Raw genomic sequence first — 25,294 nt, 5'->3', positions numbered from 1 at the left:
ACACCTCCTATAACCAGAAAGTCGCCTGTTAATGCAAAAAATTTCACTTTCAAATTATTCCCCCCCCCCCCCCCCCCCTTCCCCCTAATCTGTTTGCCCCATTACCGAGATAATCAATGTCTGCTTGGGATGCAATAATTTTGTGCACCCCGGGAGAGTAAAGGATCCTTGATTACCACAACTGGTAAATTATGGACTTGCAGTTTTATTACTTTATTCTTCCGTGTATATTTTTTTAAGTGGTTTAGAGGATTCTTTTATTTTATTCTTCTAGGTTTATAGATGTGTGCTGCCCTCTTGTGGTTTCTTTTAAACTGCATGCCTATAAAGATATTTATTAAAGACACAATGAATCTCGGAAATAGGTGAAGGGAATGTTACCTTTCTTTAGCTGTGCGGGAGGCCTTTTTGTGGGCGGGAAGAGTTTGTAGAGTGACACCGTGCCGGCTTGATGGGTAGACCAGCAGTGTCCAAGGTTGCTTCAGGAAGACAGAAACCATGTTTGTCTACAGAATGTTCACAAAAGTTACATTGATATTTAAGCAACTTAAATTGAATGTCTTTACATAGCCGGTGGTTATTATGAAAATCTCGAAAAGATCCAAACCTCTTGTACCTAGTTTGCACAACCCTAGTGAAGGCAAGCCAAACTCGACCTGTCGATCAGAACTGCGAAACTGCTAGAACCTTCACTGTAGAATGTTCTCTTCTATGTAAGCTCCTCTATAGTTATACACTCACACACAAACACACTCACTCACTCTACTGTGTGGTTGAATCAGCCTGACAACATACTCTTGAGTGAGTATATGTGAGGAGCTACCATGACAATGTGACACAAAGTTGTGACCCCCTACGGCTTATATTCCGACAACCTCCCTGTTAGCTGCCTGCGGCCCTCATGTGATTGGGATGAGGCTGGCTTCAAAGAGCACGTGGAGGCTTATAATACATTAACCAAAGTAGGCCATCGCACAGTGACTTAAACTTGTGACTTGCAACCTATCTTCTAAACCACATCTTCAGCGTGCCCTCTTGCGATCTTGGTAGTGCCTGAACTTTTTTCCAGTGCTTTTCCGCTCACTTTTCTACAGCAAAAAAATTAGAACCGGCAAAAAATGTAGTCCAACCGGTTTGCAAATAATTACATTCTTTTCCGGGCTGTCCATTGTGTGTATTCTTTTCCCAAATTTAGTGTCTGCTATTCAGTGTTAGATACTTGTCACAAGCCTCCCTGTGGCAGTATTGAGGCTAAACCACCTACCAGTATTTGCCTTCTGATTGGTAGCAAGGCCTGTGGTGTGATCCAAATTCCTCCTCCTTTCCTCCCCTATTCTAGCTCTGCAAAGCCCAAGGCAAATTTGGATCTGGCGGAGCTGCATGGGTTTGCCCTTGCTGGAGGTGTGCCAATGGGCGGGGCTCTCTTTGCTCAAGGAGAAGTTGCTCCACTTTTGTGAACATAGTGAACTCAGTCTTTCAAGGTGGTGACTCAGCTTCACCGGGTGTGCCACTGGTTGCTTATTTCCCCAAGAAGGTGAAAAGTGTCACTTCATAAGCAGCAGTGTTGTGACCTTGCCACGTTTGCACAGTGCAGGCTCTTTTTGAGGATAAGAAATGACTGCCCAAAAAGAAAATGCTTGAATCAATAAAACAGCAGCGCAACATTATCAGATTTTTATATGGCTCGCATGCTACCACTCCCAGTATTGTTTGTAGATACTCGGCTAACCACATGGTAAATTTCAGCCTATGTTCGATGTTCCATTCATAAAGTCTAAAGTCACGATTGTCTAGACTGCCCCTAGCGGAGTTGGATTGTTCCTAAAGAAACCTTTCAGAACCTGTGTTGTAGGTGGAATGTTGTCAGTGTCGATTGACATGGCTTGTCTTGGTTGCCTAGCTGAGGGATTTTCAGGTAGGCGTGTTGGAAGAGCATGCTCTTCAGTAGTATTCAGAGTTTTGGGTGTTCCCTTCCTTTATGTACTTTAAGAAGCAACTCTGTCCTCTGCTGCTGAGGCCTCCTGTGATCCCCCCTTTTTTTTTTTTGGTAGCAGTACTATTTTATCTAACTCGATCGCTGATGCTTGTAGGTTCCAAAGGCCAACCTTATTGGAGGCTAAGAGGAACCAATAGTGTTATTCTTACTGGAGGAATTTCGAAATAAGTGGATTCCTATAGTTGGTTCGGGGTTAAGAAAACCGAGACCGCCTTCAGATGAGCTTTGTGAAGTGCTCCTATGCGGAGCTATCTATCTTCTTGACTCTGTGGTTCTACATTTCTTATCTTATTCCTGCAAAGCGGACCCACCCCAAAGTGTACACTACAGAACATGAACCACACCCAACTCTACGCTTCATTGGCCTGTACGGCATCAGCCCATTAATGTTAAATGCCCTCAAGAAGGGTGGGGAACACTTTGTGATGTTTTCATTTAAATTGTATGATGTAAATGGACAGGGTTCTGTTTGGCGGAGAAATGTGTGAGCAGCATCACAGCGCTGATCTTTTCACAAATTGCAAAACCAGAGAGGCGACTGCATCAATGCAGGCGTAGTTGGGTACAGTGCCTGGTTCAGAAGGTTTTCAATCAAAAGTGCAGAGGAGGCTAGTCAAAATGAGTTGAAAGTTTGGTTTGTGCTAATGCCTTGATCTGCAATTTGTCGTGACTTACTGTAGCATTGCGACACTTCATAATCCACTACCATTCCACAGATTATATCAGAAAGCCCAGAGTTTTGAATCGTGAGAAGGTTTTTTTTTATTTTATTTTTTTATTTTTTTATTTTATGGAGCTGCTACTTTGGGCCTGCTTGCTTTTTTTTTTTTTATTTTTATTTTTTTTTAAAATTTTTGGGCTTGGTAGCATATTCACAACTGAAGCACTTTGACTACTGTTTTTCTAAATTGCACTTGTAGTCTATGTTCAGAGTGTATTGAGAAATCTGAGATCCGGTACCTGTCCAAGTCCAGTGATATTAAGTTGCCCTATGTCAGGTTTCAGAAGATCACCCTGTCCACAGACTTCACTCTACCATGTCATGTGAGTAGAGCGCCACCTCTAGAGATCTCGTTCTCTCACTCTCGAGAGATCTCGATCTCCTATGTCCGGAGTGAGTGCAGTTTCCAGGCCAGAGATCCTACGCTCGTCTTTTCAAGTGCAAGTAGCTGTCCTACTCAAGAGATATCAAGCTCTTCAATGTCAGGTGTGAGTAGATCATAGTTTGTACATCACAAGCTCTCCAATGTCAGGTGGGTTCATCTCATCAGACATTGTTTTTCTTTACTGTGTGATACTTGTAATTTTGTTTTTCTCTTGATGTCCTTGAGCCAAAAAACAATGGTATAACCGCGGCTTGCTCTGCTGCTCATGCCATGGGCTCTCTGGTGTAGCAAGCCTTTACCTAGGCCATTCTGCTTTTGGGCAATGTGTATTGATGAGGCCAAATGTAACTGCCGTCCATCAATCTGAACTTTGTATCTGTCTTCCCCATCATGCAGGTGTTGCAGAGTGTGGCCGAAGTGAGTTCCGTTGTGGTGATGGAAAGTGCATCCCGTATAAGTGGATCTGTGATGGCAGCGCCGAGTGCAAGGATGGTTCGGACGAGTCGCAGGAGACTTGCCGTGAGTACTGCTAGCCTTTATGACAGCCATATGGTCTTTGAGTGGGACTCCAGACTGCATTTGCAAGCTCTGTGCTGTAGTATCAGGCGTTGTTTAATCTGCTTGAGGAACATGGACAATGTGGCTTCTTAATTCCAATTAGTTTGGCCAAATTGGCACTTGGCCTACATAAAGCAAAAATGCTGATGGAATTGACACTATCCACCTATTCACAGTGTGACTTTTAAACTGGTTTGAAAAAAGACACTTAAATTTTATTTTTTTCTTCCTCATTGACTTCTCAAGTGAAAAGTCAACAGGTTTTGCCTACCAATGGCTTCCCGACTGTGGGCAGGGCGTGAATTAAATAGTTTGTAAAATCCTACTAAGGCTGGCCTAGAACCAGCAGGCTGTTTCATGCCAAGACAACTGACTCTGTTGGTCTCCTATTTCCATAAGGTCCTGTCCATTGGGTGCATCTCTAAATTGGAATTGGTTTTAAAGGAGTGTGTATTAGGTTTTTAAATGTCCCATTTGCTATAGAACACACATTTTTTAGTGGGAGGAGGAGCAGGTCCCTGTAATTTGTGTCCTCTTATCTGGTTTGAGCGTCACCAAGGAGTATGTTAAGTCTGTTTGAAGGCCATAAGTTGGTACTAGAGAGACGGGTTCAACATCGCTCTGGGCTGGTCTGGGCTACAATGAAACGTGAAAGGGACACCTTGTGTTACCAAGCCACTACATTGCAATTTTGAGTAGTCCCATTTTGTTTTTTTTAAAGTGATGGGTTTTTAGAGAAACAATGTGTGCTTACCACTTCTCACCACTTTTTCTGCAGGGTCTGTCACCTGCAGGCCGGAGGAGTTCAGCTGTGGAGGGCGTATTAACCGTTGCATCCCCATGTCCTGGAAATGTGACTCTCAGGCGGATTGTGAAAATGGCTCCGATGAAGAGAACTGCTGTAAGTGTCAGTCTCAAAATCCCTAGTGTGTTCCCCCCCCCCCCCCCCCCCCCCCCCCCCCCCCACTCTTTGGTCTGTGTAAGCCGGTTACTACCAAAATTAAGGGCACAGGAGAAGGCTTAGAAAGAGAGTAATGAATGAGTGCAGATAATATATTTGATATTTGTTGCCAACCATCCCCGCAGAGGCATAGACCATAGGCAATGGATCTGCTTTCGGCATCACTGCACACTGTTTCCAGCTCTGACTTTGATCTTGCAGTATTAAGATTCCCATTTTGAAAACTATTGCCATCCTTAAAATTCTAAAAATGTCCCTGTCTAAACTGCTATTTAGTCCATCTGATCTTGCTCTCGCCTCCTTTAATAATCCTATAGGTACGTGCCTTTGTCACTTTTCTCTTAAAGCAAGACCTACTTAGGGTGCAATTTTCACAATGCGGCAGCTGTTTCTCTGCCAGGGTAAGAATAGAAGCGGGGCAGTTAGGTTTTAAGTACTAACACGTTTTCCCATAGACACAGAATGGGTAAATCCCTTTGATACATCAGAGTTTGTCCATCACAAGCTCTCCAATGTCAGGTTCTTTACATTGTGATACTTGTAATTTTGCTTTTTTTCTTGAGACGTCCTTGAGCCAAAAAACAATGGTATAGCCTCTGCTCATGCCACGAGCTCTCTGGTCATTCGCAGGTCAAGTGACCATATATGATCCCCACTTTGCATATTTAGTCGATCCTTTTGGCGTGGGATGGGGGGTTCGATTTAGTGTGTATAGAAACAAAGCACTTTTGTTGTGTTTTTGCTGCATGTTTATGGCCCTTTTTTCCCCCCCTTGACCAGCACCCAAGGCGTGTGCCGATGACCAGTTCCAGTGCCGCAGTGGGAAGTGCATTTCAGTGCAGTTTTTGTGTGACGAGGACCGTGACTGTGATGACGGCAGTGATGAGGAAGGCTGTCCCGCGCCCACCTGCAGTCCTGCCTACTTCCAGTGCCAGAAAAGCAGCTCCTGCATCCCTAAACTGTGGGCCTGCGACGGTGACGATGACTGCGATGACGGTTCTGACGAGTCGCCGGAACACTGCGGCCATACCCCGGCAGCCCGTGAGGTGAAGCCGTGCTCGCCACTAGAGTTCCACTGCGGCAGCGGCGAGTGCATCCACATGACCTGGTATTGCGACGGGAGCTCCGACTGCAAGGATCGCTCGGACGAAGCGAATTGTGGTAAGTGTCCAGGATATGGCTCTTTCAGGCAGCTCGACAGTGGAATTTGTTTCTTGGCAAATTAGATTTAATCTCATCCAGTCTATTGGGCGAGACCTTTGAAGGAAGACCAAAGATGACATATAGTAATTGCTTGACAATCCATGAGAATGTGGCAGTGAATGAATGTTGTGTACCAAGTACCAGCTTAAATGTATGGCAAGCAGTGTAGGGTTTGCCATCCAAAAGACTTGAATGTCACTGCTTCTCCTGGAAGATATCTGGCTTTCAGGAGGAAGGGTTCCTCGTCGGGGCACTTAGCCACTGTTATCTTGCATAATTTGTGTCTGCGACTCTAGCTACCTTTCTTATGTGGTACAAGACGCATTTGTGTCAAGAAATTTGAGAAAACAAACTGCCAAGCTATATACATTTGAATCACTGCTTGGATACTGCATGTTTGCTAACTTTTTAAGGGTGACTTGGCTTTTGAATGCAGTAGTAACGCCTGTTATTGAAAGTGCTTCGAAATGGCGCAAGTGTGGTGTGAAGCACTATAAAATGCATATTTATTAAAGCAACCATTTTAATAGGTGGAATTACATTTCTCTTAATATAGTGAAGGCGACCTGCAGGCCCGATGAGTTTCAGTGCACTGACGGTGCCTGCATCCACGGCAGCAGGCAGTGTGACAAAGAGCATGACTGCAAGGACTCCAGTGACGAGATTGGCTGTGCAAATGGTAAGCTAACTGGACCTCGACAAACGGGCTCAAGTCAATGTGATCTCCAGTGCTGTGTCCCAAAAACGTTCAGCCGCCACTGTATTTTTCTTTTTGTATAGCACTGTGTGCCAATTACCGGCAACATTGGTTCCAATTGCGTAGCACATTCATGTGTAAGTCGCGTACAGCTATTCCATGTATGATATTACAATGAAGGAGGCAGACATGGTCAAACCTTTTTTCCATGGTTTTCCAATTTCTTTGTGTTTGATGTAGGTGGTGTCCTGAAATGGATGCTTTTTCAATAGCTTCAGGTGGGCGTAGATGAAATGTCCAGCCAGGCTTAAAACAATAAAAGTCCCAACTATGGTCTTTATCGCCTCTGCAGGGAAACCGAAATTATCTAGAACACTGTGACCCCCTGCAAGTGCCTTTTTTGTTTTTTGCCTTGTGAAATATAAGACAAACACGCATAGAACTAAAGAAGTCCTTCCTTATTAAAGTGGTAAAACTTTTTTTTTTTTTTAAATAAATGAATCCAGCTACTTTAAATTGAAAACCCACTCGATTTTCAAAAAAAGTTAAAGATGCTTTCTTAAAATACCTCTTTACCCTTTTAACTAACGGATACTGCTTTTTCCTAGTCATGAAAACTTGCTGAAGAACCAATTTATTGGCTTTTTCTGCCTCTACTAAAAAAAGTTATGTAGTTATTGAACTTTTATGCTAAAGGTTACGAAAAAGGCAAATGGAGGTTTTAAAACGTACAAACTTGGGGCTTGTTGTAGACTTTGTGTGGACAGATACTGTGTCACAATGGATATTCCATTCTCCTGATCACAAGTGCACAATATACTGATTCACTTGTAATCCGATAGATATGCACGTTTGTTACTGAGTACCTGTCCACCGAACCCTAAATTGGGCCCTCAGCCTCCCCTGATGGTGGAAAGTCCCTTGGTTATATGCAGTTTTCCCCCATGGAATCGCATGCTGAGGGAGTTGGCTAGCTTCCCAAGAGGAAAGAGTCAACTGAGCTGGACGAGTTCCAGGGAGAAGTGGATCAGCAAATAGTTTAGCCTGCTGCCAGCTCTCCCTGTCTTGGCTTTCCGTGTGTCTGGCAGTGTGTTTTAATAGCAAAGTCTCCGAGGCACGTCTATACCACATGTGACATAGTGGACTAAACTGTGATCTCGAGGGTCGGCGTCACTGAATGCCGAGCTGTGTTTTAAGAACGAGCAGTAAAAGTGCAGTGACTATTCTCGCCAAATATGTACTGGACCAGACCTGTGCCAAAAATTCAGCTGTTTGCCTAAATAATTAAAATTTGTCTAGTTTAAAACAGGACTATAAATCGCAGTCCTTTCGAATATAACATTATTTAAATTGACATCAAGATGTTTGCTGCTGATCATTAGTGCTGTTGTGGGTTTAGTTGAAGTTGTCTGTCAATTTAAGTGGTATAAAATCAACAAAGTAAATCGCATTTTTCCCCCACAAAATGCATTTATCGGGCTTGGCACTTAAAAATGGAACATAAATTGCTCATCTTTGAGTGAACGCTCAATCAGGTCTTTTTTTAATTAATTTTACTATTCAGAGGCTTTAAGCTAAAGCAGTGGGAAAGAAGTGTAGAATAGTGGATGTTTTCGGAGGTGTCTCCCCTTTACCTATAAAGAATAAGGTTATTTGCTTTTGTAGTGCAATAACTGTCGTGAGTGTATGAGTTATAGCCAATAGATGGGCTTTACTATAAAAAATAATATATGTACATACATCTCTGCATGCATTTCTCTCTCCCTTTCCTGAAAGTGCAACTTTGTTTTGTAACTTTGAATAGGAATGTACTTGTGATGTTATAACTTTTATGTGTGTGGTTCTGGAAGGCCTAAAGACCTGGGGCAGAGCGGTTAGCGTCGGGTTAGACTGGCTTTGAGAGGCAGGAGGTGGTTGACTATTGCGCATAGCTTGATATGTGACCAAATTACTTAGAACTTTAAAACGTACGAGCTTACCAATAACGATTCTGGTTCTTTCTATTCATGCTGCTGTAGGCAACTACCATCAACCGAGTGTCCTGCAATGACTGTAGGGAGGTGATTGGGCTCAGATTGTATATATATTCTTTCCAGTCAACACTTTATTCATCATTACCGTCTCATTTTCTCCCCAGTCACCAAGTGCGAGGGGGCAGACAAGTTCAAGTGCCGCAGTGGGGAGTGCATCTCCATGAACCAAGTCTGCAACAAACACAAAGACTGTCGTGACTGGTCAGATGAACCGCTGAAGGAGTGTGGTAAGAGAGACCTCTGGCAGTCGATTGATGGCACAGAGATCTGCTTGCATGGAGTGATTGGTGTTTGGATAGGCAAAGGGAGAAGAGTGTGCAGAAGTAGTGTGGATTACAGTTTCCTGTTGGGATTTCAGACCAGGGCCTGGGTGATGTGGATTGATAACAAACGTTAAGCTAAGTTCTCCTCTTGGCGGCTGGTTTCAATTCTACTACGCTGTATAGTGATTAAACTGCCTTGGCTCATGTAGCATTTGAGTCTACCCAGAATGGTCATTGTGCATTACGGAGTGAAGTCTAGCTCTTGTAGGCCAAGGCTCTCTAGCTGTCTGGTATGTGGGTTTTGAAGGCGTAAAGAATAAATTTGCTCTCCAATGCTTGGGGATCTTGTGTTGAGATCCTCTGCGTTGGCACCCCATTTGACCATCGCACATTAACTATCCTGCCCTGGATGGTCTTTCCATTTTGGGAGTTGGCTTAAAAGCCTTGACTGCTGTTCTTCTGAAAATGGAGAATGCAGTCACTTGCCAGAGATTTTCTACCCGGTAGAAGATCCATTACTTCTCCTTTTTCCCTGAAGACTATCCATCTTGTAGGTAGGGCAGGTCATTGGCTATTTTTGAGTGTCTTTACTCCTGCTGTTGCTGTAAATGTCCAGTGCGCCTCCACTCTTGTCCGAATCTGGACACGCTTTGCATTAATAGCATTGGTAATTGTGTGTAACTGTGTGCTAATGGGACGCTCTATCCCTTGCAGGTGAGAACGAATGCCTGGGAGGAAATGGCGGCTGCTCGCACACATGCAAGGACCTAAAGATCGGCTACGAGTGCATGTGCCCCCCTGGCTTTCGCCTTCTCGACGGCAAGCGCTGTGAAGGTAAATTCTCCAAGATTCAATCTTCTGCTCAAACTGCATCCACATTATAAACTTTGTTGACACAGAATGGTAAAAAGTGACGGTAACTAGGTGCTGGGCATGTCCCACTCCACGATATTACAAAATGACAGTGGTTGCCAAAAGGAGTGCCTTAAATATCACTTTTGGTGCTGCAGTGTGTACATCGAAACGACCAGCAATTGTAGTGATGTTTTGGTTATGCCGCAATTTTTACTGAGCAGGCTCAACATTTTTGCATAAATTCGTTCTGATAACACTAATGGCGCTACAGCCATAGCCCCACATTGATCAGCAACATCCTAATCTGGCCCTACTGACTTCAAAATGTTTTGCAAAACAGGCTTTCACACAGCCGCAAAAAAGAAACTTACTAGGACGCATCTCTCCTTGAGGGCGTGAACATCTCACACCAAAGGCTTTGTTTTTTTTGCTTTTAAAATATTTGTACTACTCAATGGAATATTTCATAATTTTATATTGGGTACTGGATTTGGTAATGTGGAATTTGTCTGGATCGTACATCTGAATGGAACGAGTGTACATGCCAGTGGAGCACTCCTTGCCATCTCTTCTGCCCTATCTGGGGGTGGGTAGGGTTTAAGGAGATGTAGACGTTTCCGTTGCTTAGTCTATAAATGTTCTCATTAATGATGGGCAGTTTGCTTGTGGAATTGTGTGTCCTAAAGGTTATTTTATTGGGTCATAGAATTCCCCCTTGACTTTTTTTTTTTTTCTTCCCCTTTACTCCTCTTCAGACATAGATGAGTGCCAAAATCCCGACACCTGCAGCCAAATATGCATCAACCTGGAGGGAAGTTACAAGTGTTCCTGCAACGAGGGTTACCAGATCGACCCGGTGTCCAAAACCTGCAAGGCTATTGGTGAGTAGCAGATGGCTTCTATTGCGCTTGGTTGGTTTTGCTCCCCCATAGCTCTCCGCTGTGCCCCTTGCTTTCTATTCCTAGTCCTGCTTGATGTGAGAAAGCAGCTGAGTCGGTTTGTTGGGTTTGGTCCTTTGGGTTGATTACCAGCTTGTTGTCACAGATGCCTTTTTGGGCACGTGCATTTGCATTCCATTGGCTAGCAGCTTCCAAATGTGGTGGACAACTTAATACTTTGTTCTTCGTAGTCCAAAACCGCCTGTGTGTTTGGGTAAATTGTAAATTGATACTTGTATAGCGCACTACTCACCCGCAAGGGTCTCAAGGCGCTTGTACGAATACCGCTGTGGAACCCATCCTGGCTTTCCCTGTGAGGCGTCCACTCCTGGGCACCCCCAAGGTGGAGGCCAGGCATCCTTAGCGTTGTGGGGGCCGTTGTGGAGATTAAGCAAGCTATTGCCCAGAGTTGCAGAGTGGGACTCCATGATTGGAATGGCGGCGAGAATTATCAGATCCGTGGAATTTTGAGCCCAAGACCCGCCGAGGCGGGGAATTGAACCCTGGTCCCGGGCTAGACCTCTGCATCAGGGTCTGCCGCTCTAAGAGAAGGGAAATGCAAAATCCAACAGAAGGAGGTATATGGTGAAAGTCACTCTATCTTGACTTATTTCCTTTTAATCTTTCTTTGATCTAAAAAAAATGATACAAATTAAACCTTCAGCGTACTGTTAAAATCTTTATTAATTCCTTGAATTAAAAAGTGCAACCAGTACACGCGTTTCTACAGGAGAATCCTCTTCCTGGTGGCTGAATTTGCCCATTTAACTTGACCCAAAGGATTCCACATCGCAGACATTTTCTTAAAAATAATCTATTTCTCATTGCCCCATACCGGCATTTGAGAGCGGGCTCCTCCAACTACCGTCCCGTGTACAGCATCCCAGTAAATTATTTTTCGCTTTAGTTGGGAGACGCGCAGAAGGCAGCTGGACTTCAGGAACCGCAGGGTTTGCTTTTATTCTGCATATTGAGTGCGAATTCTCTGATTACAACTCGAGGTGCAAGGTTGACTCATGACATGGGGCCTTCTCTCCCTCCTCTCCAGGCACCGTGGCGTACCTCTTTTTTACTAACCGACACGAGGTGCGGAAGATGACGTTAGACCGCAGCGAGTACACGAGTCTGATCCCGCAGCTGAAAAACGTCGTGGCTCTCGACATGGAGATCGTCAGCAATAAGATCTACTGGTCGGACCTGTCGCAGAAGAAGATATACAGGTGAGTTTTGATTGGACCGCGAACCGGAAGTGCTACCTGTCCTAAACAAAATGTCGCTTCTAATGTGTTAGATTTGTGTGTTTAGGCGAAATGTAACTGCGTCATTGTCTGCTTTAGTCAGGGGATGAACACTGCGTCATTTGTTCTTTATTCATTTCTCTTTCTCTTCCCTCTCTTGCTACACAGTGCCTTCCTAGACAATGCCAACAACTTCTCTCACCATTCCACTGTGATCGAGCATGAAATCCAAGCGCCCGACGGCATCGCCGTGGACTGGATACACGGCAACATCTACTGGACGGACTCCGCCTTCAGCACCATCTCCGTGGCCAACACCGACGGCACCAAGAGGAGGACGCTGGTGAAGGAGGGGCTGGCCAGGCCCAGGGCCATCGTGGTGGACCCCGTTCAAGGGTACGGTTTGATGGAGCCCTTTGGGGATGCATGGGCCGAGACCACGGTTCAATGAGCAACTTCTTCCGTCCTGTGGTTCACACATAGAGATGTTTCAATGCTGGATAGTGGTGTCTGGGTTCAGGTCCCCTCCAGATATGTTGTTTAGTAGTTTGATTTTGCTAGTGGTGTCTGGGTTCAGGTTCCCTCCAGATAGGTTGTTTAGTAGTTTGATTTTGCCTGTTAGGGAGGGTGTGATGGGCCTGAAAGGGATGGTATGGTGGGCCTGAAAGGAATATGGCCTGATAAGGGAGGGTGTGATGGGCCTGATCTGGCCTGTTTGGGAGGGTGGGCCTGATATGGCCTGATGGGGAGGGTGTGGTGGGCCTGATGGGGAGGGTGTGTATATTGTGGAAATGGTGCTCCCCGTCTTATCATCTGGACACTTGGCCAGCTCTGCCATGCCAGAGCACCGGAAGAACACGAAGAGGGTGGGACTAAAGTGATGATGGTCGTTTGCTGTTAGTCGCTCACCTTCGGTCTCTTTGTGTTTTTTAGATTCATGTATTGGACCGACTGGGGCTTCCCTGCCAAAATCGAGAAAGGGGGGTTGAACGGAGTGGACCGCATGACTCTGGTGCAAGATGGCATTGAGTGGCCCAACGGCATCACTTTAGGTGAGTGAAGGAAAGACGTGCAGGTCACGTGACTGGGGTGACCCTATAAACACCTGGAGCATAGTTGGCTACTTGGTAAACGTGCCCAGAATTCACCATTAATTATAATATTCCCAGCATTTTGGAAAATGTGACTTTTAGTGGCTCACCTTGCCCTTGCCTTGTTTCTCTTCAGACATGGCCAATCAGCGCGTGTACTGGGTAGACTCCAAACTGCACTCTCTGTCCAGTATTGATGCAAATGGTGGGAACAGAAGAACTGTAATTATGGATGAGGAAAAATTGGCGCACCCATTTGCTGTCACTATTTTCGAGGTGAGTCCTATTGGTGACTTATTCATGCACCCTATGCGTGCTGTTTTAAGTTAATGTTTCCAAATTGTATGTTTATCCGTGTATGTCATAGCGGTACTGAACTCCATGCTGTCTATGCATTGATCTGCCCTTTACCCTTACCTACCCCAGTTTTTTTCTAGTGCTTGCACTGCGCAAGAAAGCCTTGTTCCTTGAATTTCATGTAATGACTGTAGCCATGGTGGTAGGTTTTCTTAGCCCCGAGGGAAATTGGGTAGCCCCAAAAACTGAAAGCTAGTTTCCTTCAAATTTCAGCCACCTGCCTACCAGATCATGATATTTTTTGCCTTAAAAATGAATAAATACAAATCATGTATTTTGCTAACTAGCAGCAGTTTTCTTCGGGTGCTGTTATATTGGCGATCTTTTGTATTCCTAATGGACTAATGCCACTGGAAATATCAACGCCAAAGTATGTCAATGAAAGTGTCTATTTTCATTACAAAGCACCAAGTCCAAGAGTTGGGTCATTTGTTATGTACTCCCCCTTTTTGCCAATAAAGGAAGTGAGGAGTAGTGACTTGAAGCCGCATGCCCAGTATTAGTATAGGGTAGCCAGGGTTACAATTGAGGTCACCGCGACTTGCAGTCAGCACCTTTTCCGTTCACACCGTCATTTCCCAGTATACAAGTGTACCGAATATCTTGTGCGAGAGTAAAATCAAGAAAGAAAATGACAGTTGTAGCACTATTTGGAGTAGACCCATACCTCACTATCAAAGGTGCACTCTGCTCAAAGGTGTATTGCCTTTCAAGCCTTGTCATGGGCATGGTAGCTCTGCTTTAATCCCAAGAACATGTAGGTATAAACATTTGTGTCCAGTAAGTTGTTACTGGAAACTCTTAATCCTAGTTTGATTATTTTTAGGGCATTCAAAAATTTCCATTGGCAGATTCTTTTGAATCCTACAGTCTGTTGGAGCCAAAACACCTTCGAATTGGCTTTTAACAAAGCCACAATATATTAACGATTTAACCCCTTGTGTAGTGTTTGCAAACTTTTTTTTTTTTCTTTTCATTTGTTTGAAAGTTTGTGAACGCCCGGGCCAAAGGGCTGTAAAGCTCAGGTTTGCTCAGAACTCTTGCCAAGATAAAAAGCGATTTTCAGCATTTTTCTAAAGTTTCAATATTTGCTCTTCTTATCTGCTACTGTTTGTTGATCTGTATAAATTTGTTTTGCAAGTGCTGAACGTTTTGTCTGCTTGACCCGGTGAGAATCTATTGACTACCTTTTTGTTTTCAATTTTATAATTCTATATACATTTCTATTTTTAGGACAAAGTATTCTGGACCGACATTGAACACGAATCAATTTTCAGTGCAAACAGACTGACGGGAGGCGATATTGTGACTGTTGCTGAGGATCTGATGTCTCCGGAGGATATCATTCTGTATCACAACCTCAAACAGCCAACAGGTAAAGACTGAGTTTTCACTCTGCTTCCCATTACAATATTCCTAATAAAAAGCAGAGTGAACCCTATATGTTTGACAGGATCTCCAAGAAGATTGCCTCGAAGACCCTCTAACATGTCTTTACAACCGAAGGTGCATGCCATCACCCTAAGTGTGATCTGGTGGATAGAATCCTCATCGGGTTAATCACTTAAGTGTCCTCCAAGTGAAAACGTCCACCACCTGGTGGGAGACTGTTTGAGTGGTGACAGTGTCCAGATGTGGGAAGTGGATCGTAAAATGATCTCCTGTCTTTGAATAGGAAACTGTAATAAATGATAGGGACAGGGAAAAGATTAAAAACTGAGCCATGTAGTGTGGATACGTTATTGGTCTGCAACACCTAGTGGTCTGGTCGACTTGTTTAAGACAAGCAAGCGGTCACCCCTACAGATCTGAGGCCTTTGCCAGGATACTGTATAACAGGGAACATATAGACTTTAGGGTATCCCTTGTGTTAATCTGTGTAAGACAACTAACTTGCAGGTCTTCAACCAATGGTTAGTACTTTGCCTGGAGTAGACCTTCTGTTATAGGAGTCGTCTTTAGCCTATACTTATGGAGATTATAGATGTGCCCCATGGGATACAGGTGAACATGGATCGGTCTGTCACGATGTGTTACAAGGCCAAGCATATTGCTGTTCTGTCTCTCCCATCCCGAGTGTCTTTGCACCTTGCCAGTCCAGGGACATCTTTCGATTTGCTCTGAGTGCAGGTCACCTTTTATATTGATTTGACTCAATTCTCCCAAAGCGTGTTTCCTGCATCGCAAGGGAGACTGCCTTCGATCCTCTTCAGTACACCACCTTTCCTTTACATATTCTCAGATAGTCGGCCTTCCCCACCATTGTTGATTTTAGCTATCGTAGTTTGGATGTTCTGCAATATTTTCGTTTTTTATGTCGTCAAAAATACCATTATTTGTTTGGTCAGCTTCACTCTGGCTCTCCCATCGCACATTCTTGGAGGCATTAACTTTTCGCAAGTTAATGTAACTTGTTAGTTTTATAAATGAAAGTATTCAGACGCAATATTAAAAAGGGCATTGTGGTGCTCTCCAGTGTTAAAAAAGAGCCATGACCAGGCTAGGGATGCTAAGAACATCATTATCAGACGAAGAGTCAGGTTTTCAGTTGGCTTTGGAAGGTCCGAGAACTTTTGTTCTCTTGTTGAAATGAGGAGAGCGAGAAAATTCCAAAGTTTAGCCAGCAGGACTCTGTAAGCACAACCTTTCCTAAACGTGGAAATCCTCAACAGATTTTCAGATGTGGGGTGTAGGTTTCCACCAGGAACAAGCATCCCCAACTACTTGGCCAGCATTGTTGGAAGAAGTCTGTTGTTCTTCAGAGGCCGCACGTGGGTCCTGGCTTGAGACTCTTCAGCAACCGTGCATTCGCCTTGGAGTCTCAGGTTTTAAGCTTTAGAAAGTTTTGAAAACCAGTTGTGGAGTGTTGTCAACTTGAATCTGTGCACAACGGGAATCCATTGACGGCTTGCCGTTGTGATGGAACTTTGCCGCTGGTGATCAGGCTTGGTAGCAATGTGCACTGCTGAGTTCTGTAGTGGCTATAGACCAGGTCAACTTGATGTATGACTGCTCTAAAGTTGGGACCATTGCCATAGCAAGTCCCTCAAGCCACCTGTTTGCTGACGTATTCAATTTTACTAGTGGCATTAAAATGATCCAGCTGATTTTTATGGTCTTACTTTCATCATTCTATATTATTTCTTTGTAGTAAGGCCAAAAGTGGGGTTGTGCAACATAGACAATGATGCCTCTAGCCATTCTATTGCTTGTATAATGCTTTGCACACTGATCACATTCCAAATGTTGTCACTATACTATATTTTTCACTAGCCTCACTTGCCTGCTCTATACAATGTTTGTAATTTGTGGTAGGATGGGTAGCCTGCATGCACAGTTGGAGGGAGCTCACCACTTGTGAGGAAGGAAAAGAAAATGTGTTCTAACCTGCTCACTTTTTTTCCTTGCATTTGCTTCCGTTTTCTACAGGTGTGAACTGGTGCGAGACAAGCGCTCTCTCCAATGGTGGATGCGAGTACCTCTGCCTTCCTGCTCCACGCATCACTGCCAGATCCGCAAAGTACACGTGCGCCTGCCCTGATGACCTGCACCTCGCCCTAGATATGAGGAGTTGCGTGACTGGTAAGCGTGGCTCATGTTAAGATTAACTTTATTGTATTAAACTGCTAAGTGATCAAAGAAGAATTCTACGTTGTTGATGAGCCATGGGATATTTTTGGTTTCATGGTGACACCTGTTGGAGCACATGAAGCTGCTCATAAGTTCTACTTTGGCACAACAAGTATTTGAGTTAATTCACTCATTTGGTGTCTGAGATTTATGGCTCCATTTAATGCAGTCCTTTGAGAACCTGTCCATCTCAGGACAGCCTGTCCGTTTGAAGTCGGTGGATTTAGGTGTTGGTTAAACAGCCAGGCTGAGGGATTGGGTTCTGAAAGTCCTGACCTATTCATGGTCTTAGTTCCGTTCTTGGAAGTACTTCCCTGGTCTCCCCTTTGAATGTAGCCTCAGCATGCCTCATCCGATTGTTGACACCGACTTTGAGGACTCGTGGGGTCTCCACCCTTGGAGTTCAGCAGCAGGATTAGTAAAATAGGCCCATCTGTTGATCAAACCCAAACTGGACTGCGAGCATGGCCATATGGAATGCGATCCTTGTGCCTGTCGGGAGGTCCCCGACAAAGCAGAATTAAGTGGGTTGGATGTTGAAGATATTGGTGACTTTGTTTCCAGTGCCTTTGAGCATTGCAGGGCTGTAGACCACCACGTTTCATGTTACTAGTGATTTGGCTTTCACAGCTTTGGATCCCACTCTTCAGATGTTTTCTCATTTACAAAGTATATTTTATTCCCACTCTGAGGGTCATGCATGGTTTAACCCATATTTGTAATTAAATGTTCTGTGCTCTTTTAGAATTGCTACATTTTCATGTGCAAAGATGAATTTTGTGCTTACAAACTAACGTTTTCTTTTCTCTTCTTTCAAAAGTACCCCCTGCAGCCCCCTCTACCAAGGCCAGCTCCCCCTCTACCACCACTGGTGCCTTGCGGACGTCCACCGTTGCTCGTTTAGCCACCACAAGAGTGCCGAGTCCCCGGTCCACTCCCCCAGCACCCAGGAGCACAACCCAAACTCCCAGGATTACGACTCTGGCTCCTGCCACCAGCGCGCCTAAGAGGAACCCTGCATTGGTTCTGGAGCCCACCACACCACTGACGGAAACTGTGCCGCACCAAGGTAAGGCCTAGGCCTTTGCTTTTGGCTGGCAAATCGGAGCACTTGGGTCACACCAGAGCGCCGGATAGCAGTTACTTGGGTCACACCAGAGCGCCTGATAGCAGTTACTTTGGTCACACCAGAGCGCCTGATAGCAGTTACTTTGGGTCACACCAGAGCGCCGGATAGCAGTTACTTGGGTCACACCAGAGCGCCGGATAGCAGTTACTTGGGTCACACCAGAGCGCCGGATAGCAGTTACTTGGGTCGCACCAGAGCGCCGGATAGCAGTTACTAGGGTCACACCAGAGCGCCGGATAGCAGTTACTAGGGTCACACCAGAGCGCCGGATAGCCGTTACTTGCCTGCAGCATTTGGTTTCTGCCTTTTCCACAGTCTTACATGCGCAATGATTACATTTTTCTACCATACAGTGAATGGGTCTGGAATATTTATAGAGTTCTGGAAAATAACTCTGTACTTGAATCAAGGGCTTCTCTTTATTCCGACTAAATTCACATATTGATCTGCGATCCAATGTTCAATTTATACTGCAAATCTTTTAGAATGGGTGGAGGTGCAGCCCCACCTTAGTGACTGTTGACCGCTGTCTTGCGAATGGCACTCGAAGGGATTCAGTGAATGGGTTAAACCAATTGCATCACATTGTTTGAAAATGCATTTTGTGGCTTGTGTTCTTTTGCAAACCCCCTTTTTTTTTGTTGTCCCTTCAGCTCGCAATGACGTTGCGGCGGACATCAGCACAGGCAAGCATGGCAGCCCTACAGCCCTCTACATAGTTATTCCTCTCGGTAAGTACATGTCCTTCTACTTGTTTTACACCACTCTGTTTCTTGATTGGGGGGGGGGGGGCGGGGGCTGCCTCAAATTCTGCATTTTTCTTAACCGCCTTGCGGCTTGTGAAAGGAGCTTGTGTGAGTGCCACATTTGTACAGTAGCCACCAAAACCAGTTTTTGGGGGCACTTGTTTTAATAACTTGTATTTTATACAGCACCCAATTCCAAACTTATCACCTTTTGCCAAGTGCTGTACATAACAGATGTTATTGATACGCATGTTATTCACCTTGTGATTAAGAAAACTGGTTGGCCACACAAGGGTTCCAACTTGTCACCTGTAGGCCACAGAGAGACCAGCATTGAGAGCTTGGTGATCTTACCCACAACTACTGATGTTCAGTGTGTTAAACATTAGACCGATGAGTAGCCAAGGCCTCTCCCTCAATCCCTGTAATCTGCCACCTCCAGCTGGGGCACTGACCGAATGGCCTATCTTGTTTTGATTCAAGCCCGTGACCTGCAGGTTATGCATCGATCTCTGTGGCGGTTATCTTTATCCACACAGCTAATGTGGCTGGACTATGTTGCGTGGGGGATATGTAGCAGGTGGATTTGGCCACATGGCCATTTTTCCAGAAAAAGAGCTGATGGCCTAAATGTTCTATCCAGTGAAATGCTTTTGGTGCCAAAACCAAGAAGTGGTCTTCCTGTCAAGTTTATTCCATGACAAGCACACGGTGGGTGGCGAACTGAAGCCGCGTTTCACAGAAAAAGGCTGGACTGCAGGGGGCCATGGTTTGTAGAAGCCACTTCAAAAAATCATAGTTTGTGGCATCTAAAGAAGGAGAATTTTGACATATTTGAGAAGGAAAATTGAAGGCCGGTTGTTCACTACCAATAAGATGGCTGCCTGACAAATTGTGCTGGTTTTACCCTGACTTGCCATCCTGTGGTCAATTCCGTCTATCTGTCTGAGCTTGATAAAAGCGCAATAACACTTGTTAGCAGCACCAAGTTCTTGTGTCATGGGATTACTGTGGCCGTGTGAATGAATGCTCGCTACCTCATCGACACTGAAACTAATGGCTATTTTGCTTTTCCTTCTAGCTGTACTCTGCCTGGTGGCCTTCAGCGCTTTCCTCCTCTGGAGGAAGTGGCGGCTCAAGAACATCAACAGCATCAACTTTGACAATCCAGTGTACCAGAAGACCACCGAAGATGAGATCCATATTTGCCGGAATCAGGACGGCTACACATATCCTTCTGTAAGTAGGCTGCGGCCAACTAAGTTTCCTTAGTTCCCTTATACTGTTCAGTTGTTGTCCTCCCATGGTGCGCCTCTCTCCCAGATGCTGCTTGAAGAATCTCTCCGCATCTGCGTACTCTTAAAAACGGAGAAAAAGTATGTACTATACAATGATCAAAGTAGCCTGCATGCATGGAACAAGGCTTTTTATCTGGATTCTCCAAAGTCGGTCCTGCAGAGCCGGATCCATGCCAGATTTTTAAGATAACTAAATTTATCTGAATGTGGAAATGCTAAAAATCTGGCGTGGATCCGGCCTTCCAGGGCTGACTTTGGAGATCTCTGCTTTATATGATACTGGTGCTTTCCCTGGCTGTTGGTAACTGGCACTCAACAGATAGGTAATTGTATTCACCTGAGTACCGGTCTTTAATACAAATACTTTCTAGTTTACACCCTGGAGCATGTTCGTGGCACAGGGTTGGTTGCACCATGCTCAAGAACGAGCTCAGGCTTGTGATATCTATGCTTGCTGAACAATTTTATTTCCTTTCTGTGAACCTTTGTTCAGCATTGCTAAACCCTGGTGAATATTTTACTTTCCTTTTTGTGGCCCTTTCTTTAGCATTTAAACCCCTATAGTTCAAAGAAATTGTCTTTAAACCGCTTAGTCGCCATTATTTTTTCTGGGTATTGTACAGTAGAAGAGACGCGTCTCCAATGGTAATGTACACCCAACCTCTGTCGAAAGGATTTCATGCCGGAGGGGGCAGAAGCTGCACCTATGCGAGTTATCTATGAGGAACGGCCAATTTTTATTAGCTTCAGTGATTCCAAAATGCAAAACCCACAATCCCCTTTAGAGGGTTAGTAATGGTGGTACGAAAATACTTTTTTTTTTTTTTTGTCCCAGTACTGGGGTCTGGCGTAAGAACAATCACTCTTTAACACTGGTTACTTTTGTAAATACAAGCAAACAAGAATTAGACTTAAACAAAGCCAATTTCTTTCATCTTTTTATATTATTCCCCACTCCTTATACCCCAGTTCCAACCCAGTCCTAACCTTCTCTGTGCCTTTTCCTCCTCTCCAGAGACAAATGGTTAGCGTGGAGGATGATGTTGCTTGAAACATGCTGAAGAGGTCCTAACCAAGATGCTGCTACTGCTCACTGTGGGGAGAGGAGTTTATTGAAGAAAAAAAAAAAGAAAAAGATGGCTACACTCTGCAGCTCTTAACCCAACCAAGTCTGAGCACACTGCAACCCCCATCCTGATCAACTTGACGGACACTTAATCTTTTAACACCTTAATTGAAGTGTTTTTGGAGCTTTAGATTTGTTTTATTTATTATGATAAATCAAGATATGTATTTTTTTTTTTTTTTTTTTTTCCAATCCACTTTTTTGGTCAAGCTACAAGAGTGTGCCACTTTGGCCCCCAAGTTTTATCGGGGAGTCTCTTAAACATGAAGGAGATCGATGGTCGGGTTGTGGAAGCCAAGCAGTTCTCTGGAGTAGAGACTAATATCTGTGACGAGCGCTTGAAAGTCTGTGGAGCACAAGGTTGGACATGAGCCAACCGTCCCACTTTGAACTACAGAGCTAAAAGACTAACCCACCCCTTTGAAGGGGAGAAGAAGACTCTTGGGGAGCAGTGGGAGGTGGGGTAAACTTTTGTTTAAAAAAAGTGATTGTGTTTGCCAGACTGTCGCTGCACTCGACCTCAGGAGAAAGTACTGTTTACACGCCCCAGGAAATCCCTGAGGTTTGCCACAAGCCATCCTGCTGTCCTCCTTTTGCACAAAAGGCACGCTTACCTGTGCCACTCAGGACTGCAGCCCATTGGCTGACCCTAAGCTTTAATGAAGGTTGGCGTGTGGTTGATGGCGAAAGGAGGGCAATTGCTCCATCTCAGTTGAACCACTACTGTGCCTGTAGGTTATAGGTTTTTTTTTTTTTTTTGCCCTGGAAATGTTCTCCCTTCCCTGTGCACTTTATATACATATTTTGTTGTTGTTTGGGTTTTTGTATATTGTACAGAAGGACTGTTAATACCTTGCACTGTTTACGATGTTTTGTAAATAGAATATACAGCGGTATGAAGGCGTTTTTGTGTGGCTCTTGGGCACATGGGACTAGGGCAGCCAGCCGCCCTACCCCCAAAATCTTGTTCTTATGATTCTTTCTGATGAGCGGTAATCATGATCTTATATCCTCTTCTGTTGCTCTTGAATACTTTGCTGGGAATGTCAATATTTGGGTTTTGTGGGAAAGAGGGTTTTAATACTTGGCACAGATCAGAAATCCATCTGTGAACAGCCAGAATTTTGTATGATTTTGTTGCCAACACTTGGGAGCTTTGGGTTACCAGTGTTGCCAGTTTCTTTTCTCTACATATTGTTTAGCTCATTTGACCAGCCACAACCCACCTTGCACAAGATCAAGCAAATCTACAGTGGTCATCAAACTGGAAGCATCTTCCACCCATTGCACCATTCTTTGGTGTTTTGTTTACCTGGCCTAAATTCTGGGATCCTGCAAAACACCTTGCCAATGTGGTTTGTGCTTGTTTGGCAGAAGTCTTCTCTTTGTGCACACACCTGTTTTCTTAAAGCATCAAATATCGTAGAGGGTTGTCGATTGTTTTTTAGGGAATGTAGCTGCATCAAACATGGCCTTCTCAATTTCCTTAGAAATTGAAAAACGCCTTCTTTACATAAATGTTTGCAGACCCCTCTTTAAACACTCTAACCCCCTAGAGATCGATCTTGCACATCCATATAGAGATCGGCGACTTCCTTGCTTTAAGCAATGTTCTGCACATAGCAGAAAACACCTCTTAATAAGCCATATAGATGAAGGTTATTGCCACCTAGAAAATCCATGGATCTATCCGAATATTCTCTGCAAGGCACACACAAATATTTCATGAACTCGTTTCACGCTGTGAATGTTTGCACAATTGTGCCTTCCATCACGTTGCCAACCACAACTGTGCTTTCTGCAAAGGCGCGGAAACTCCTCACGCGAGGACTACAAAGGTGGACGTGTTGCCATTGCTCTGTGCAAGGCAAGGTGCGATATGAAGTGCCTAGGATGACCAATTGTACTCCGCATTTTTTCGACAACTCTGGTCTCATTCAAAGGAGTCGGGTCCCAAGAACAAAGCGGTATGTGTCTCCATGTAGTAATGGAGAATGCTCACCTCTCTGAGGGTCTGTATTGCCAATGTCCGAAACAGGCTGTTTCCAGGTCTGACGATTCATCCATAATATTGGACTAGCAAGAACCAGTACCCAATCCTGAGCACTATGTTGGAAATTAGGTTTTCTGTCACATTTTGGTATATACATCTATGACCAGGTTCATGAGTTGCTTAATGCACTGGGATTAAATGTCAAAATCCTTGATTTCTGAAGGGGCTAATCAAAAGGAAGTACCAGCATCCTACTAATATGTATAGAAGTTAATGGTATCTGTAAACATGCCAGAAATTCAAATTTCGAGCCATCACTGCTACATAGAATGTATCTATGTCCAAATCCTGTATTCGAGTTCCTTGCTTCGTATAATTTAAGCTATTCATGGATGAAACCTGTGATTGTCCTCCATTTCTTCTTTCAATAGTGTGAGGTACATAGCCAAGGCCCTCCTACATTATGACGTGGGAAGTTCTTGCAACGTAACTCAGAAAAGGGTAAAACAAAAAACAATTGTGCTCTAAATTGAATGAAAAACTGAAATGGGTCAAGCAGAAAAAGAAGTCCGTTCCCACATAGTGCCTGAAAACTGTCAAAACCACTTTTCTGACCTTTCTTCTTCTCCGATGGGTGTAAATATGTTAATTTCTAAAAGATCCTTTTTTAATTTGCACATCACCGCTTTTGTTTCCATATGTTTTGTATGTACATATTGTTTCAGAAAAGATGTTATTGCTAAAGAATTTATAAAATATGATTTATTTATTTCATAAGACCAGTGCCTTCGAGTCTTTAGTTTGTCTTCTGTTTCAATTGAATAGTCCGTGGGGTTGGTGATTGTTGATGGTTGGTATTTGTGTGTGATTGTTTTTGTCAAGTTTAATTTGCAACTCACGGCAGAAAGTTTCAAACTTCCCGATAATTGGAAACTTGATTTCACTCCATTTTAAGCCCCTGTTTGGTAAGCCTCAAATTACACAGCTTCATTCAAACCAAAAGCCTTTTGATGACCAGTGGGCATGCGTCAAATTGGTGGCATACAATATATTTGTAGCCTTTCTTCTTGCGAGAGACACCAACATTAGCCTATGGGTCTTTTGCTTCTGTTAAAGAACCCATTTAGTGAAGCACGGTATGCACTTACATTTTTCTACTTTGCTGATTTATTTCAAGTAGCATTCTTAAGTGTCCAAATTTTAGACAAAAGTTCATACATGATAAGCAATTTCTAAAAGATTTTGTTTTGAGCGGGAACAAGGAGGGGAGGGACAAGACCAAAGAAAGGTACACCAGACGAAGAGCACAGTGAGATGGGATTAAAGATAAGTGGAAACAAATACAAAAAAATAAGCAAATCAGAAAGTGAAATTGAAAATGGAGATGTAATAGCTGGTTCAGTTTTTGTAAATACAATGTATGTGAAGATTAAGGCAAAGTAAATTAAAAAGCCATGTGTTCTGAATTGTTATTTAACCGAGCATTTAATTATTTCAGTAAGGCTTCCAATAAAAAAATCACACCAGTGTGGAAGGGGAGAGAGAAGTTTTAGTTCTGGGGACTATATGATACTGTCTCCCTCAAATCAGTCTTGCAAAAGGTATCCAACCGCTCTGTATTCAACTATAAAAAAGGTGACTGGGTCCTATTGCTGCCATAGAAATAATTCATTTGAGGCATGTGTGCTGTAGATCCACATGCTTTGCATAAGTCCGTCATCTAGTGTTGGGCTAGGATGATTACTAGTTGTTTTTTTTTCGAGTCCCTAGGCTGTGTGACTCCTCCTCTTGGTGATCTTGTGCATGGTCATTGACTCCATTTCCAGATTGAATTTTTCCGCCGATGGGTTCGGAAGTAATCTCTGGCACTCCGGTTCGAGACTCCTTTGGTTCTCTATTAGAACTTCACTTGACGGTATTGTCTCTATTGTGTAGTTTTATTGAAATCCAAGCGATTTCCCTTCTGCATAGCTGGTCTTCAACTTGCTTCCTTGGCCCAAGGGCCATGCCTGGCTGGACCTTTTTTTCCACTTCCATGGTCTTTGGAGAATGACCTGCTAATGGAACAGATTCTGT

At 44.0% G+C, this 25,294-nt stretch overlaps 1 protein-coding gene across 1 annotated transcript in view; it reads left to right on the top strand.

The window, feature by feature from the left end:
* Nucleotides 1–23,995, top strand: part of LDLR (low density lipoprotein receptor) — a 30,742-nt gene extending 6,747 nt beyond the window's left edge. The window contains exons 2-18 of the mRNA XM_085600650.1: nucleotides 3,499–3,621; nucleotides 4,439–4,561; nucleotides 5,402–5,782; nucleotides 6,381–6,503; nucleotides 8,659–8,781; nucleotides 9,532–9,651; nucleotides 10,428–10,553; nucleotides 11,659–11,830; nucleotides 12,017–12,244; nucleotides 12,782–12,900; nucleotides 13,076–13,215; nucleotides 14,530–14,671; nucleotides 16,726–16,878; nucleotides 17,747–17,995; nucleotides 18,709–18,786; nucleotides 19,883–20,040; nucleotides 21,115–23,995. Of these exons, the coding sequence (XP_085456776.1) occupies nucleotides 3,499–3,621; nucleotides 4,439–4,561; nucleotides 5,402–5,782; nucleotides 6,381–6,503; nucleotides 8,659–8,781; nucleotides 9,532–9,651; nucleotides 10,428–10,553; nucleotides 11,659–11,830; nucleotides 12,017–12,244; nucleotides 12,782–12,900; nucleotides 13,076–13,215; nucleotides 14,530–14,671; nucleotides 16,726–16,878; nucleotides 17,747–17,995; nucleotides 18,709–18,786; nucleotides 19,883–20,040; nucleotides 21,115–21,150 (2,594 nt within the window). The 3' untranslated portion in view covers nucleotides 21,151–23,995. The remainder of the gene's footprint in view (nucleotides 1–3,498; nucleotides 3,622–4,438; nucleotides 4,562–5,401; nucleotides 5,783–6,380; nucleotides 6,504–8,658; nucleotides 8,782–9,531; nucleotides 9,652–10,427; nucleotides 10,554–11,658; nucleotides 11,831–12,016; nucleotides 12,245–12,781; nucleotides 12,901–13,075; nucleotides 13,216–14,529; nucleotides 14,672–16,725; nucleotides 16,879–17,746; nucleotides 17,996–18,708; nucleotides 18,787–19,882; nucleotides 20,041–21,114) is intronic.
* Nucleotides 23,996–25,294: the final 1,299 nt, after the last annotated feature.

Source organism: Triturus cristatus, chromosome 4_2, assembly GCF_964204655.1.
Source record: "Triturus cristatus chromosome 4_2, aTriCri1.1, whole genome shotgun sequence".
Lineage (NCBI taxonomy): Eukaryota > Metazoa > Chordata > Amphibia > Caudata > Salamandridae > Triturus > Triturus cristatus.
This window is presented reverse-complemented; position numbering and strand designations above follow the sequence as displayed.